This window comes from Acipenser ruthenus, chromosome 8 (genome assembly GCF_902713425.1).
Source record: "Acipenser ruthenus chromosome 8, fAciRut3.2 maternal haplotype, whole genome shotgun sequence".
Classification (NCBI taxonomy): Eukaryota; Metazoa; Chordata; class Actinopteri; order Acipenseriformes; family Acipenseridae; genus Acipenser; species Acipenser ruthenus.
Genome location: NC_081196.1, coordinates 6,231,759 through 6,249,667, shown reverse-complemented (window position 1 = coordinate 6,249,667; position 17,909 = coordinate 6,231,759). Strand labels below are relative to the sequence as shown.

General features: G+C 37.7%; 1 protein-coding gene across 1 annotated transcript in view; it reads left to right on the top strand.

The window, feature by feature from the left end:
* Nucleotides 1-858: 858 nt before the first annotated feature.
* LOC117405948 (mastermind-like protein 2) overlaps nt 859-17,909 on the top strand; it is a 73,738-nt gene continuing 56,687 nt past the window's right edge. The window contains exon 1 of the mRNA XM_034009498.3: nt 859-2,246. Within this exon, the coding sequence (XP_033865389.3) occupies nt 1,830-2,246 (417 nt within the window). The 5' untranslated portion in view covers nt 859-1,829. The remainder of the gene's footprint in view (nt 2,247-17,909) is intronic.

Below are 17,909 nucleotides of genomic sequence, written 5' to 3'. Positions count from 1 at the left end.
TAATGTTTTTCAAACTCCTCACAATGCCTAGCTAGAATAAATTAGAAACTGTATTTCAATAATTTTGTATTTTTATGTTTTGGGGTTTTTTTTTTTTTAAATCCTCTGAAGCCCATGTAATTCAGAAAGAAAATTATAACCCTTTAGGCCAGATTGAGGCCAGACATGTTAACTCCTCACTAGCCAGAGGCAATAGCTGTCTGGCATTCAAAACAGTTTTACTTTATATTCCTAACAGTGTTGCAGGTTTAAACAAAATAATTACAATGAATTGCTGACAAGGTCATTTCATTATTTACAAAATGTAATGTCACGCTGTTGGTTATATAAAAAACACGAATGTATTTAAATTAGGTATATATATATATATATATATATATATATATATATATATATATATATATATATATATATCGAAATGGCGCATGACACCTAGAAAAACAGTAAACTGACATGGGAAGATATGGCTATGCTAGTTTACACTAAAAAAAACAAGATGAGTTTTCAATTTTAAAAATATGTAACTTGAAGCTGCCAAACCTGAATTCTGAGATCAGTCAAGACATTATTATTATTATTTCTTAGCAGACGCCCTTATCCATTCGATGCAATATTACTTTCAAGCACAATAGCTACTTGTATTGCGCTTGTTAACTTCTTCAGGGCTGTCTTGTACTGTGTTTTGTATAGATGCGGTTTGCAGTATTGTCAGTTTCCGCTTGGCGGCTCTATTTCACTGTAACTGTGTACTGTAATTGCTGGCTGGCTCCACTAGAGTGCAAATAGACGCCGTCTATTTTTTTTTTTTTTTTAAATATTCACACACAATGAGAGACTGTAATGTCTCCGTAATCTCCGTGCAATGAGGTAGTAGTGTTCGGCCAAACAGCTGACAACAGACAGAAAGGGAAAGGCGAGAACCGATTTTTTTAGTCTGTCTTTCTATATTTCGCCGTTTTGCATTTCGGTAATCTGAAGCGCACTCTGGATTTCTGCTGAAAGGACCTGGTACTCTTATCACAGAAGTATAAAACAGGAGAAACCAAAAGGAAACATACCAACAAGACTGATTACTGCTGGGTTCTGGAAGTGCGCTATGTGAGCTACTATAAGTACAATGTGAAGGAGTATTTCTGCGGAAGAGTATGAAGTTTGGTTTGAGGAATTCGGGAGAGAAGATCTAGGCACAACGCAGGAGTGTGAATTACGCTGAATGGAAAACTTTGCGGATTATTCTTCAAAATGAAATCCTAAATGCGTGTTTTGGTTATGTCAGAAGTGTTTATCAATTTGATAGCAATTCATAAGCCACTTTAATAGCGTGACGTAAATGGTGTGTTAATGTATGTGGCTTACAGTTATAGTTTATAAACCAATGAACTAGCATACATTTAATGTTAGAGGGGGAAAAAAAAGATATGTTACAATTGTTTTAAATACAATTAAATATTATTTTTTATATAATTTCGTGATTATATCTGCAGTTGAGTAACAATAATTGATGAGAATGTAATTTGCACACTAGTCTATTTAATGACATCGGATTTGAGCTATCATGGTTCCCTAGACAAAGTTAAGCATTTTAAGATTTAGTCTTCCAAATTGTAACATTGTTTTAAACTCAATATCGTAGTACACGGATGTTACATACACGTACGCCAGCGTGCAGAGCTAAATCTCTTTTGACACCCAAAATCCACTTGCAGATTCTACGGGTGGTATTATATGTAATATTCATTTACACGTGTCAGTGATTTAAAGTGTTTTATTTTGCAATACATTTTAATTCATAATCAAAAATTGCGCAAGGCGGTAAAACGGCGAGGAGGATGGGGGACGCGGCTCCCCCACAGCCTTCAGCGGGTGGGTTTGTGCCCCTGCTCGGAGCTGGTATGGGAGGGCCGCTGCCAGGTGCAGTCAGCGGTCCGGTCTCCGGAACCAGAGGTTCGGCAGTGCCTCAGCTGCACAGTGCCATTGTCGAGAGGCTGCGGGCTCGGATAGAGCTGTGTCGGCGGCACCACTCGAGCTGCGAAAACCGGTACCAGCGGGGCCAAGCAGAGAACACGGACCGGGAGCGGGAAAACACACTGCAACTCCTTAATATCGTGCACCAGGGACCGGGGAACAGGAAAACTAAACACAACAAGACAGCACCACAACAAGCACCAGAATACAACAGGGTGAACGGGGAGCAGAAATCACAAAACTCAGCAGGAGGGGAGCCGAAGAATCCAGCGCGCATTGCTGTAAGTTAAGTTTTGTTTTTACTAAGTCACAGTTATAGCCCCGTGGGGATTTATAGTTCCCCAATTATAATTGAGTTTGGACGGGGTGGGGGGTATGGTCATGATGGGTCATTAGGTTGCATCAATCAAAACTCTCCATTGCAATTAACTGGTTTCCGACTCCAGGCAGCGTGTAGCATTCCCATGTTCCTCCCTGTCCCACCTAATTTTGATAACCTCCTGTACTTGCCAGACTGTAATATGGCATGTGTTATTTATACGTTATGTGAATATGAGTGGTAATGGGTAGAGTATTACTAATATATTTATTCACCTCCTGCTGATCTTCCATATTGTCAATTTTTTTTTTTTTTTTTTTTTTAAACAAAATACTTTATAGCTGCTGGCAAGTAGTCAATGGAAAAAAAAAGATAATATATAAGTTGTGCACCTTCTATGATAGGTAGAGACAACTCTTCTATGATAGGTAGTATCCCTATCTTTGAAGTGTATAACATTCTTGCTGGGGAGCAGATACATTCCAGCACACATAACTGGTGTGAATTGCCAGCCATTTATTTAAGGGTGGAAATTCAGAAGGTGCCTGTGTGTGTGCTGATGTAATGGGTAGTCGAGAACTTTAGGCCCAAACTGTCAGTACTCCGCACAGTAATTTGTTATTTTTGTTTGTTTGAAAAACTGGTAAGAAACTCATTAGAAGGGTAATTTAATACGGTCTTAGAAATGTCTCTCTACGCTTGTAAGATTTCACATGGACGATCCTTTCGCAGCAATTAGTGCACTTTTTCACTGTGGGGTGAGTAACCTGAGCATACCCAAGGGCCACATGCACAGCCCTCAAACACCCTTGAGGGCTGCAAGACTCCCTTGCGATGTGGCTCAGTTATAATAAGAGGCCAAAATATACGTTTCATTTTTATTATCAGCAGTTGTACTGACCTGATTTGCCTATTTTTTCTTTATTGCAAATATATATATATATTTAGAGTTTCACTGTTTTGCTTCCTAGCTCTATATAATTAAGCATGCCTGTAGGGTGGGATTATATGTAGGGCCCTTGGAAGCATCAATCAGGCAACAAAGAACCAATTGCTGCACATTTTGTCTATTAGTAAACAGGTAAACAGAATTGCTGATGTTATCTGAAGAGCTAGTGCCCCACAATCATGTGTTTTTTTGTATTTGTTACAATGTCTTTTTCTTTTTTCTTTTAAGAGACTTCTTCTAGAAGCGTTTGTCATTAAATGTTCTTTTAGGATTAAGTATTAATTTAAATATTTTAAAAGATCTACAGGTAATTAAATATTACATACTAAAAAATATCCCAGCCTTAGTTCCTAATGAGTACTCAGGTATATTTGTTATATTTTAAATGTTGATTATGCCAAGCCAGGAAAAATAATGAATTACCTCATTTGTAATCCTCAAAAGTCAATGTGGAATCAGTGGATCCAGCACATGCCTCAACCCCTGACAAATTACAGTATAAACCCTGTTTTATTTTTTAAACAAATAAGGACAGAGTTAGCCATAACACAAAACGTCCCGCGTGTCTCGTATGTAAAGCACATGGCCTTGAGAGAAGAAGTATTATGATTCTGTTTGCATAGGTGATAACATTTCATTTCCTGGACCAGGGCCCCTGCAGACTTACACAGACTGTAATGCACACTTTCCCATGAGTTTCTCATAGCCCAGCTCAGGACTGCTTTCACAATACAGTATATGACAATTGCTTGACTGAATGCACATTTGCATAATGATAAGAAACATCTGCCATTTTTTGGTTTCAGCAAACTCAGCGCTGAAGGAAGTAATAAGCAGACCCATACTAAATGTAGTCAGTATTATTATTCTTTTTCTGTTCATCCACAACCACAAAAAACCTTCAAGCAACGGATAGTACATTATTGTTAAGTGCATTTGTAAATTGATTTCAGCTTGAAAGAGAAATGAAAAATGAAATGCACTTGTGCTTTTATTACACTATGTTTGCAAGTGCATCCAAACTAAAACCAGTTCCATGTCCCTTTCCTACTTGCTTTCCTTCTCTGAGCTAAAACAACGACTTCACACGATGTGGCATTCACATCCACAGGTACTGTAATAGAAAGAGGGGGGCTGTTTAGTTCACAACAGAAAGCGTCAAGGTTAAAACTACCTTAAGTAATGTAAACAAACTGGTCAGCCAACACTGCTTTCTGATGAACTAGTGCACAGAGTAATGGAAGAAGGGAGTACAGCTTTACCCAGGAATCATCTTAAATCGCCCACATCAATCCTAGAAAACAACACAATTAGACTGTTGCTTTTACTTTTTATATTTATATAGTTTTTGCAGCAGAGCATGCACCTGGTGTTTCCTCTGATGCCAAAAGTACTCAGAAGTAGCAGAGGCACTGAGTTAGGCACCTCTTTTCATCTGGTTTCAATTTATACAGCTTGATACACTGTGTTCAGAATCTTCATCTGCTTTTTGAAACCCGTATGGTTTCCATATAATAAGGATTTTTTTTTTTCAAACCTGTTAAACCAAGAGTTGACGGTTATCAGTCTGTCCCGACTGCTCTAGTTCTTGTGACTTACAGCCACGTTCATCTGATTGTTCGGTGTATTCTGCAGCCAGAAATGATTGAACAAAACGCATGCTGGCTCGGTTGCATTAACCCTGAGCTCGACTGCTCCTGCTTCTGCTGTGACACCGTGATAGAACATCAAAACATGGGTGAAGGAGAGCTGGGCAGGGAGTGTTCTTTGAGCCTGTCTCTGCTGTGAGCCACACAGGGTTACGTTAAAAGCCAGTGCTAGAGTGGAAGGTTTGCACTGTGTATCAGTTGATTTAGTGTAATACACTGCGGCATGTATTTTGAAAAGTTGAGAAAGGATGTTATGTAAGTGCCATTAGGGGATTGTGTAGGTATTTACCTAACACATCAGTCTTCAGATTTGTTTCCCACGTCAAGGTATTTGAAAAAAGCCAAATGTGTTTATTCTTAAAGCTTGGGAAATGTAATCGGAAACTAACACCTTAAATGTGTGTGTGTAACGGCTTAAAAAATATCACCCACAGCTTTTGAACAGTTTTACAACTACTTGCTTCCTTCTAAAATGTAAATGAAATCCAAGAGATTCAGCAACTGTTAGCTGTTTGCTTTGTGCAAACTGTTTACCTTCTCATGCTAAGTACATGACAATGTTATTATATATATATATATATATATATATATATATATATATATATATATATATATATTACATTCTTATCATTGTACATGTTTGCTATACATTTTCCAATATATGCACAGTTGGTAGTTTAGATGGTTCATTTTTTTTTTACAGGAAAACAGCTATAGTCCCTATTTGTTGGAAAAGGACAAACACAATATAAACAACTTATAAATTCTATATTTTGCATTCATTTTGTAGGTTTGTTTTTCACAGGTGCTGGAAGGGTTTGAATGTCCAGTGTAGAATGTTTGTTCAGCAAAGTACAAGAAAACCTGGATAGGTCCTAGAATTTGAGTGAATGGAGCACCGTGATTGTATGGGGACACTATTAGAAATGAAGTATCACCCGACACACATGTAAAAACAATGCTTTATTTCTTCAGAAACAGGAAGCAAACATTGACATTTAACATAGTAATATTTTCCGCATGGAAGGCTCGCTGACTGTTCACAGCACTGCATCAGCACGTGTGCTTCAGTGAACAGAGGTGGCGCACAGGTTTTTCAAACTGCCTCAGGCAGTTCTGGCAGGACACTGTGTCTAGGAGAAGCACCAGCACAGTGTATGGGTCGGAGAAGAAGTGGGTGGTAATGAGCTTGCATTGTCATCAAGGACAAGCTTCAGTAATTCTGTCCTTTTGCTTCTCATAAATAATGTAGACTCATAATATAAGTTGTGCCTATGGGTGTTTTGTTCAGTCAGTTTGAGAGTTTCAGATTACCTTAGCCTGATTAATTCAGGTAAACCCCTCCTACACATTTTAATGATGCGTAACATTGAAAATTTAGCCTTGTGGGGTTTTTTTTTGTTTTGTTTTGTGGGTTGGCATGAACAATTCATAATGGTGTGGTAGAGGTTTCTCTGCAAAGTCACGGTGTTCATCACAATTCATGTACCCTTTTGTTTTTGTGCAAAACAACGTAGGCAGGGCTCTGCGTAGAATGTGTTTTAATGTGTGTGATGTATGCATTGTGCTGTGCATGGAACATGTCGTTTGACTTTTTGCTCTGCTGGAAACTCTATGTATACGTTATTCAGGCTTTCCTACACCCCTGGCTTTTCTTTTAAGTAGTATTTTTTTATGACCATATTTGTTGGTTGTAGGTGACATTTCTAACCAAAACCAATCAGTAACCAATCCTAAATCTTAAAAACATTTGTTGGGGGTGGGGTGTGGAGGGTGGCTGGGGGTGCGGTTAGGGGTGGTTGGGGGTGGTTGGGGTGGTTGGGGTGGTTGGGGGTGGGGGATGGACATAAACACACTGTAGCTTCATTGCAATAACCTCCAATACTGCAGTAATCAAATACAATCAGATGGAATCCTTATACTGTTGCCGAAACGACTTTTTTAAGAGCAAACAAGAATTTCTACTCGTTAAATGTGTGTGTGGGGGAGTGAGGGAGGAAGGGGGGGAACAAAACAACTTACCCTTTCAAGTCATTTTGTTTGCCTTTGTTCTAATGGGATTTGTTTACTGTACTTTCACTTTGTGTATAATACCGTCAGAGTAATATAATTGTTTTGTTCATATTTTCTGTTGCCTAATAATAATAAATCCAGTTGTGCTGTACATTACTGCTGCAGTTTTGGGAGGTTAATGTGGTCACACTGTACAGAGAGGAGGTTGTTTTTGTGTTTAGGGTTTCTGACAGTAATAGCATATATAAAGATGAATGCCAACTTTATGAGGAAGTTCCAAGGGGTAGGTTGAAAGGCATATTAATTACTGAGTCTCCTTTATAATACCGAGGAGACAACAGTCTGGATCAAATGGCAAAGACTTTAATATTTTGAGTCACTCAGTTCCTATCATTTTTAACACTTTTATGTTGTCTGTATCCTCATTCTGAACCTTTTGATTATAGCCTAGCCCATTCGGCATGTGGTCTGAGTCATCGCTGGTCCAATTCTGGACGGCCAGTTGCACACTGAGCTGCTGTGTTGATACACAGAATAGAAAACTTCCTTATATCTGAGCCATTTATCATTCAGAGTCCTGAAGCTCTACAAGACAGAATCGATACCATGGCTATGGTATTGAACTATAAGAAGAATCAGCCCAAGTACGTTTTTTGCTTCAGTGTATCTGGATAACTGGTACAGCTGAGAAAGACCCAGCATTGCTTTAAAAAAAACCTTTCTTAAAGAATGTATCTCATGTTGTCATGCCTCTCAAAAGCCTTTGGTTGAATCTTTTTCATAATTCTGTTATATAGGTACCGTAAAAATCGTTGCGTAGGTCGCACTGGCGTAAAAGTCGCTCCCCCCTTTTTGAGACATAAATTTTATGAAAAAACTTTATTTTTTTTAAAACAAACAACCAAAGTTTTCAATGTAAGATGGTCTTTTTTACTCAAAGTGTGCGAAATACAGTGAGTTTATGTTATAGCATTGTAAAATGTCTTATGCATTGACTTAAGATTGATCTGAAACGTAGCATATACAGTTAATTCAGAAAACGATATATGCATTGTACAATTAATTAATGTGACTGCTGATTATTTTTATGTGCTTTGTTTTGCTGATTTATTCTTTATTAAATGCAAAATAACACTATATGAGCTACAAGATGTACAAGCTTATATACAGTACAAATCTGTTCTTCCTCTGTCTCCACTGTACTGAACGTCAAAAAAAAAAAAAAAAAAAAAAAAAAAAAAAAAGTGAAGCAACGCGAAGCGCTGTTGTCTCCAGGCCTTTAGGGTGCTAAAAGGCACGGTGCAAACATAGATACACAGTATAAAAAATGTAGGCATTAATGAATGGGTTAGCTCTGCATTTGCTTTCACTTTGAAACTTTTTACTTCTGCCCACTCACCAGCTGTATATTTGGCTCATCGATCTGAATGCCTCTTGTGGCGACACGTTCTGGCTAAATTGAGTTTCAACAGTATTACACTGAAAGTCTTAAATAGAGTGTATACAATCTACGTTAATAACTGTTACCCTTGTCCAGGGTACTACATCAACATTAATGTGATTTCTACGGTAAGTAGTCGTACTTTAATACAAATTAAAGATAGTAAGCCGTGTTTTGTGTCAGACTGCAACCACCCGCCGAAAAGGGAAGCTGTTCCAGATTTCCTACAGGAGCTCATACTAATCTCCTAAGGAAGTGGTATGTCAGTTTGTGCTAATCTGTATTAATAAAATCAATGAGAAATATCCAAAACCATTTCTGTATATAAATGTAATTTGTAGACAAAGTGATTTTCCGTTTCAACATTACTCTTTTCCATTTGATAAGTCATTTCCATGTTTTCCATTTCATATATCTATTAGGCCTACTTGATATTTCCAGTGCCTTGCAAAAGTATTCAGACCCCTGACCAATTCTCTCATATTACTGAGTTGCAAATGTTACATTGAAATTTCGTTCCGTTTGATATTTTATTTTAAAACACTGAAACTCAAAATCAATTATTGTAAGGTGACATTGGTTTTATGTTGGGAAATATTTTTAAGAAAAATAAAAAATTGAAATATCTTGCTTGCATAAGTATTCAACCCCTGTCCTGTGGAAGCTCCCAGTTTACACAGATGAAAGAAATTGCCCTAACGAGGACACAATTACCTTACCGTTGGCCTCCACCTGTGAACCATTAAAGTTGCTATCACATTTTCTGGATAAAAACCCCACTGTTGAAGGATCATTGGTCAGGCTGTGAATCTGAAGGAAAATGAAGACCAAAGAGCATTCTACAGAAGTTACAGATAAAGTAATACAAATGCATAGATTAGGGAAAGGGTTCAAAATAATATCCAAGTGTTTGGATATGGGAGTGGCTGGGAGTGGAGTAATGGTGCACCAGTCAACCATATCAAGAGCTCTGCATAACACTGCCCTGTATGGGAGGGTGGCAAGAAAGAAGCCGTTACTCAAAAAGTACCATCTGAAAGCACGTCTGGAGTTTGCCAGAAAGCAAGAGAGTGACCCAGCTGTGATGTAGGAAAAGGTTTTGTGGTCAGAAGCGACCAAGATAGAGCTTTTTGGCCAAAACTCAAAGCGCTATGTGTGGTACAAACCTAACACTGCCCATGCCTCAAGACACATCATCCCTACAGTGAAGTATGGTGGTGGCAGCATCATGCTGTGGGGATGCTTTTCATCAGCAGGGACTGGGCATCTTGTTAAAATTGAAGGAAGAATGGATGGAGCAAAATACAGGGAAATACTGCAAGAGAACCTGCTTCAGTCCGCTAAAAAACTGAAGCTTGGGAGGAAATTCACCTTTCAGCAGGACAATGATCCTAAGCACAAGGCCAAAGCAACATTGTAATGGCTCAAGAACAAAAAGTTGAATGTCTTACAGAGTCCCAGTCAAAGTCCTGATCTCAATCCTATTGAGAATCTGTGGCACTATTTGAAAATTGTGATCCACAAGCGTCGTCCAACCAACCTGAACAACCTGGAGCAAATCTGCCAAGAAGAATGGGCCAAAATCACTCCGACACTGTGTGCAAAGCTGGTACATACTTGCCCCAAAAGACTTAAAGCTGTTATTGCAGCGAAAGGTGGCTCTACCAAATATTAATGTGTGGGGGTTGAATACTTATGCAAGCAAGATATTTCAGTTTTTTATTTTTCTTAAAAATATTTCCCAACATAAAACCAATGTCACCTTACAATAATTGATTTTGAGTTTCAGTGTTTTAAAATAAAATATCAAACAGAACGAAATTTCAGTGTACCATTTGTAATTCAGTAGTATGAGAGAATTGGTCAGGGGTCTGAATACTTTTGCAAGGCACTGTATGTACTGGACTCTTACTTTCAAGCTATGTTGTTTAAGTAAATGCCAATATTATTTATTGTTATTTGTATTTATTTTAATCAAGCAACAGTTAACAGAATTGAAAAAAATATTAAAAACAAAAGAAAAAAATAATACAACTTACTGTAGAAATTGCATTCTTGTTTACAGAAAATGCAACAGAAGCAAACTGAAAAGTGTAAAATCAACAGTGTTAGAAATCGCAAGCACATTTTTTTAAAATGTATTATTTATTTATTTATTAATGAATTCTCGGACTCGGTAGTTAACGTCATGGGAAAGTATGTATACTCAGAATCTTGGAAGACAACAAATAAATGTAAGGACTGGTTGGTTCCATTAATATTTTTAGAAACTTAAAATTGGTCTTTTTTTGTATAAAATGCAAAAGAAAAAATTGAATAGATGAAAAATAGAAAACAAAACACAGCTTACATTTACCGTTTCTGTATTCAAATTTACACCAGTTAATACTGCTTCTTATCTTACTGTCTTTAATTTAGAAATTGCTTCACATTTTTCTCTTCTGGCTCACTTGGTATTGTGGTATCTATATAATGTGACATTGCTTGTTTTTGTGCCTGAAATATAATTTATCTGTTTCATTGGTGTCTGATTCTGTCTTTCACCACATTTTTCTGTGTAATAAATTATTTCAAAGTCAAACAGTTTACTTAAATATGTGGACTTCACCTACTTTGAACTGTACTGTGTGCTAAGACAAGTTTGTGGTTTTAAAATTGTAATATAAATGCATTTTTTTGTAATTACTTTTCATAGATACATATATACGTAATTTATACTTGCTCTTTAAATCTCTTTAAATCTGGACGCCTAAAATCATAGAAAATGAACAAAGTTATACACTGAATTTTGTGTCCCACATATCAAGTTCAGCAACACACAATTTCAAACCTGTTGTGTAGCATTTTTGTTTTTAGTCTGACTGTCCTACTTTATCCAAAGACACCTGCAACGCACGGAAGACTTGATAAGTTTACTCAGCTTTCTAACCAATAGCTGTTTGTTATGGATCCCAGGGGCGGGTCCAGTCTGAATGTTGACAAGTCATTGGCTTGGGGGGGGGGGGGAATAAGGGAATTCATAGACTGACAGCTATTGTGTTATTATTATTATTATTATTATTTATTTCTTAGCAGACGCCCTTATCCAGGGCGACTTACAATTGTTACAAGATATCACATTATACATTATTTCACATTATACAGATATCACATTATTTTTACATACAATTACCCATTTATACAGTTGGGTTTTTACTGGAGCAATCTAGGTAAAGTACCTTGCTCAAGGGTACAACAGCAGTGTCCCCCACTGGGGATTGAACCCACAACCCTCCGGTCAGGAGTCCAGAGCCCTAACCACTACTCCACACTGCTGCCCCACTGTGTTAACAGTGAAGCAGTATAGCTGTGACGTTTTCATGTTCCGAAGATTGAGAACTTGAACCACTGTTTTTATTTTCTTCACGTACATGCGTCTGGGTCAAGATGAGGTCAGTCAAGAGTCTGAAAGCTTGCGTTTAACATTCAAAATGACTGAGAGTAACACATTAAAATGAATAATTAGAACAGTGGTTTTGTGTTTCTAACCTGTGCACATATATCGTTTACATATATCGTTTCCCCCTGTTTATATCTACAGTACTATCCTTGATTGCACTTAACCATGGGAGTGCCCATGCCTGTAAGTTATACAAGCTGCACCAACCTGTCTTTCCTGGTGATAGGCCTGTATGGCTTGAGGATGATTTTGTTTTCTCATGGGCAGACACAAATCCTGAATCAAAAAGTAAAGGCTATTCAAACGTTTCCCCAGTCTTCCGTGGTCCTTGTTTGAAGTTGCTTGAATCAAAGCTGGAAGTAGCCCCATCTCAGCCACACTCGACTTTGATACAGAATAATTAGTACAGGTCCACAGGGGCCACCCACAGTGAAATGCTTAGCTCCGCTAAACAGAGGGAAGCAGTGTGGATCGAAACAATTGTTTGCTCTGCGGATGACTCTGATGTTGTCATGGAAAAGCCAAAGGCTTCAGGGAGCTTGTGTATTCTTGGGCAGGGTGCCAAGATGCTCTGCCTTATTATGGCTCAGAGGCAGAAGTATTAATGCCATGCTTTGTTATCATGAAGGTAATTTAACACAGCACAGGGAAGAACTTTTAATAAGAGATTTTTGGGAGAGAAATAACTTGCACAGTAGTACTAGTAGAGCATGAGTGAAACCTCATGAATTTGTGACAGGATAAAGCAATGCCCAGAAAGGTCTTGGAGAAAATTAGAACAAATCTTCCAATTAGAAGAAACACATTTGCTTTAATTAGTTGTTGTGCAGTTAGTATGTTTAAAGATTACGATTCTAACATTGACTTAATGCATTTCTTAAGAGCGCAGAAGATTCTCTGGTAACTGAAATCTAACTTACTAACCTAAACGGGGTAAGAGCCAAGTTTTACTCTTATTTGTATAACAACATTCTCATAAGTGCCTTACTGTTTTGCTGTGCATTATATTCTATTTCTATGAAGCCCATTTGACCTGTGCAATGAGTTCATTTCTTGTTTAACAGGTAATTAGACCCCCTCTGACCCCACAGTTACTTGTATTACAGGGCGTGGATATGTAGCGTTGTGACAGCATAACATAACATGACTGCAATCAACAACAAAAGTAAAATTGGACTATGAGTATTAAAAAGTTAATGAAAAACATTGGCTGTTGCCCCTTTAAGGTATATTTGATACTGGGTACATTTCCTACATGTCATACCTAGTAAATGCCCCTTTGTGTGTGCTTCAGTGTGATTTCACTGTTACATTTCCTGCAGTGATCATTGTATTAGTGGTACATTAGGCTCATTTGGAAAAAGGAAGCTGTACAGCAGCACTCAATGGTTCCATTCAGCGGTGAACCGAGTGCAATGTAAATGGATCATGTTTGATGCAGTTTTTTAAGTGAGATCAAAAAGCTCTACCAAAAGGCTTCTTTTATTTTTGTGATTTGAGTATCTAAAACTGAGTGCCTAAAGGAACACAGTCTTGCCTTACCACATTTCTGGGAGCAACAGTGCCCTCAGATCTGGTTAGTCTGTGGTTTGGTTTAAATACCATTCACGGATTGAATGCCTGCATCTCTCTTTCAGGGTTCTTGTGATAGCTGCAAATTGCAATTAATTCCTTGTCTCAAACTTCAGGGAGTGAGAAATTAAGTCTCACGCATCAGTAAAAACAGGTACCAGATATTTGACCTCTCTCTCTTAAACAGTCCAGACGCATGGAGTACCTATAACATGTGTAACTCAAGGAGCCATCTTGGAACATGTAAATAGAACCTATTTCCGATCTGCAGGCTATTGAAAAGCAAGCATGGCGACATCTAAGAAGCGTACCCTGAGCAGCCACAAGTTCTTGCTATTGCTCCCTAACAAAGTAACTTATTTACCTAAGCCACGCCTCTGCTCATAAACACAACAATAAAATAGAACAAATACAACAATAAAACAGATTGCTCAAGGAAGTAAGAGCAAGTAAATGGTTAGAATAAAAACACATTGAAATGAATACCCTCAGCCCCCAGAGATAGCATCGGACTCTTGTACATGGAAAAACAAAAAAGTTTTGATAATATCTCTTTGTGATTTTGTCCTTCAAAACTAATGCATTTTAACATTAATAGTAGAAAAGTCTATCTTTAACCATAAACATTATATTTTCCCATGTCTTTGCATTGTAAAAACTAGATTAACTACTTTTTTTTCCCATAAACCAACTCCCTGTGCTTTCTGGATGCAAGACCTATTTTAGTTTAAGATTTTCATGGTCTATGAAGCGTGCACACTAGTGTGTTTTTGTAGTGAGTTGACTTTGTACATCCAGAGAACACCTCTGAAAAGGAGGTGGCATCATCGCAAAGAGATTATCCGTGCACAGAGTAAGATTTTCACTGCACAGGTAGCTCACTTGATATTTCTCCATTCTCTGTCTTCTGTAGTCTTCTGTAGTATGTTGACTATGTGAAGTGTTGCTTTACACTGTATGCACACAGGAAAGCAGCGCAGATCTTAAATAATCAGGTCTGTGTTGAAAGAAACCCGTTAGTGGTCCCAGTTAAGGAGTCACACTTTAGAAGCGCTCCAAAAAGTGGGACAGACCCTGTTTATCATGCTGCTTTTTGGAAAAGCCCAATGTATGCTGTAGGGGGGATTCTCTTGTGTAAAACCAATGTTTGTTGCATACTGTACATGTAAAGTGCATCATGTAATCGGCCTACATATGAAAGCGTTATCTTGTATATGACCATGTCAAATGCATTGACATTGAGTTCCTTTTAAAGGTTCCTGTAAATTGGACAGAGCCAACATTCATGAACTGATTTTGAAAGCATTTTTGTAAAAGAATTGTGTTGATTTAGAAAATGGTATATTATTATGTCATTTTGGAACACTTTTTTTGTTTTATTTTTGTAACAATAAACAGCTGTAAGCAGTATCCTCTATAAGATAACGCTGACAGTTCCAATAGTGTTTATCGTATATCGGTGCTTGAGTGACCATTTAAGGACCGCTCCTGTTTTAAAAAAAAAAAAAATGTTGGCTTGTTTGCATTCAGTAAGCATTCGTTGTTCTCAACATCTTCAACCTGTAGTCTAAAAAACACACATGAAGGAGGATTTCTCTTAAAAAAAACTCGTCAAAGAACAGTACTACTGAATGAACTACTTGATGTTTGCTAACAGTGTGAAATCTCAGTGTAATACAGAAATAAAAACCTTTGTCCTTTTGTATAAACTGTATTTCCTTTCAGATATAGACCCTTCCCATATATATTTTTATTATTCCTATGAGAAAGCATAGATTCAAGTAAGTTTTATCATCTTGCTGGGTTTGGTACATGATGCATCCATTTTGAATCTAAGTCACTCAGAAGTCCAGTTTTTTTAAAGCTTTTGCTCATTGAAACTCCGTTGATGGAAGACAGATGGGTTCCAATTTGTAACTCAAAGTATCCATAAAACTGGACCAACATGTGAGAGGACACACTGTTAGAACGTTCATACTGTTCTGCCTTGGCCATGTAGCCTTGTTGGCAGTGACCCCTGCTGGAGGCTGGATCTCTGATAGTTTTTGAGCTTTCCCTGAAGGCAGATTGCAACATTTACTAACGAAAGTTGCTTGAATTATTTCTGTTGATGTCAAGATACCACAAACCCAGGGCTATTATTTTAAGACTACATTAGCTTGAAGGAACAAAGATTGTTTCTTTTTGTTTGGAATTTCAACACTGCACTTGTGCATTGACTAAAACGATGTCATCCTAATTTTACAAAAAAAATACGAATTCATTGTGGTGACTGAAGGTACTGGATTTATCACCAGTGTTTGAATCCTGAGATTAAGTTGGTTCAAAGAGAGCTCTTTTTCGTCCTAATGCCATCTGGTGGATGTCTGCTTTTACAACACATACAAAGGTGTACTGTACATATGATTTGAGAATGAATGAAAGATATTTTCGCAATATTTTTTTTTTTGCTGGGGACTTGTAGATTGTTCCATGGGCAATGCAATTTTTAATGAGTGTGTGGTTCTATCATCAATTTGTAAATTTGAAAGCCTTGGTGAAATGTCTGCAGCTCTGATGTAGCACAACTGAGCACAAGACTGAATAGGGAGCTTAAGGTGCTTTTAATTGCTTGTAAACACATTGCTGTTTGGTTTTTGGGTGTAAAGTTAGTCTGGGAAACACATACAATAGTTAAACATGTTGCATTAATTGTGCTGTAGTGGTCTTAGAATATAATGTTCTGTTTAGTTACTGCAAGTTATTGACACGCAATTAAGCATAACACATGGCCTCATTATCTCTCTGCTTCACTTTATTTCCTAATAGTGTCTAATGAAGTGGCCTTGCCCTGTAATGTAGATAGCAGATCATTAACCTGCACACCTTTCAGTATTTCAGTATTTTCACGTGACTGATTATTTTTGTTATTTGTGTAATCTGTAAGCTACGTCTACAGTATCTGCCTGTTTCAAGTCAGAGTCAGACGGGAATGGAAAGACTGATAGTAGGTGCACGGTTGGCAGGTGCTTCCATATCCAAGATATTACTGATGTTTCACAAGGAACTGACTCTCATGGGCCTTTCTGGCTGTTACAGAGGATCAAGCTAAGTGGTATAATACGATTTTCTGTCCATGCAACCTAAGTGCTTATTAAGCATGCATGTGAAGAAAGCTTTAATATCTTTGTAAATCCTGCCCTGTGGAGAAACAGAAATTATTTCCCTTTACGGATGCCTCTCTTCATTGTAGTGAATGTTATCAATATCTAAACTATGATTGTATTAAACTGGGAAAATAGAAAAGGGAGGGGTTTCTTTTGAGGCTTAATATTTTTTGTTTGTTTTTACCAGCATAACCAAAAAATCAAGTAGAAATTCTGTTGGAGCAGCAGAATGGGAAGTGTCTATTAAGTCTTCTGTATCCTTCTGACAAGTGGAGTAGAGTTTTAGACTCACCTGAAACCTGAACCCTGTGAGAAAGTGGCTGAAAAGCAGATCTGAGCACAGGCTATTGAGGGTGGGCACGACTCTGAAATATAAAGCATACCTCCGAACAACGGCCTTGTTACCCTTTCTGTGTATTCAGCAGGCCTCATTGCTCGTCTGCATTCAAGAATGACCTTATACATTGGAGTCTGTTGCTATAAAGATTTTCTTTTTTTAATTTGTCGCTAGCTTTTTCTTTTATTACTTATTTCCAGACTATATTAATGTTGATGTTTTAAATAACATTTAAACAACCAATATAAATAAATAAAACCTGACTTTTTTTACTTGAAAAACCCTCTGAGACCAAGGTATGCTCTCCATATCATTTATAGCTTTTGAAACATTATTTGAAACACTTTATCTCTGTCTTGACATATAACACACGTGTTCCTTGTTTAATAATTCAATAGATGATGCAGAACAGTTACAGTACAGTTAAGACAGCAATGACAAGTTAAATATCGGATTCCACATTGAAAAACAATACAGGTTTTTCCAAGAGTGGCATCTCAACTAAACTCAAATTACTGTTCAAATTGCTCTAATTCCTCTTCAATGTTTAGGTTATTAAGCCCCTGTTAGATATGGCATTCACTGTTGCAGGCGGAGGTTTGTTTCTCTGCAGTACATTGCACTCTGATGACACAGTGTAGGCGTTGTGTATTCATCCAGAACAAATCGGCTCAGCTCCGTGTCCTGGGAATACATTTATGCATTGGGCTTCATAACTACTAGGACTCCATCACCACTACATACCATACAGAATTGTTCACATCAAGCTTAGTAACAATCCAGCTGCCGCAGAGAACAGGCAGGTGAGTGAGGACAACATCAAATACCTGCCTTCCACAGTTGTATCAAGTTATTTCACTGGATGATCACTAATTAGGCCCTGATACAAGTTCACAAGGGAGTAATATTTAAACTGTTATAAGGGGGAGCTGTTAAGGTATCTTTTAGTTGCAAAATTCATGATCCTGGATGCAGACATTCCTGAGTTCAGCCGTCCTGCAGTGACAATGGGGCTCCTAATGGAACAGATTTATCACAAGCATTAAGAAGGAGCAGATACCCTGGGGTTGTAGCACAGC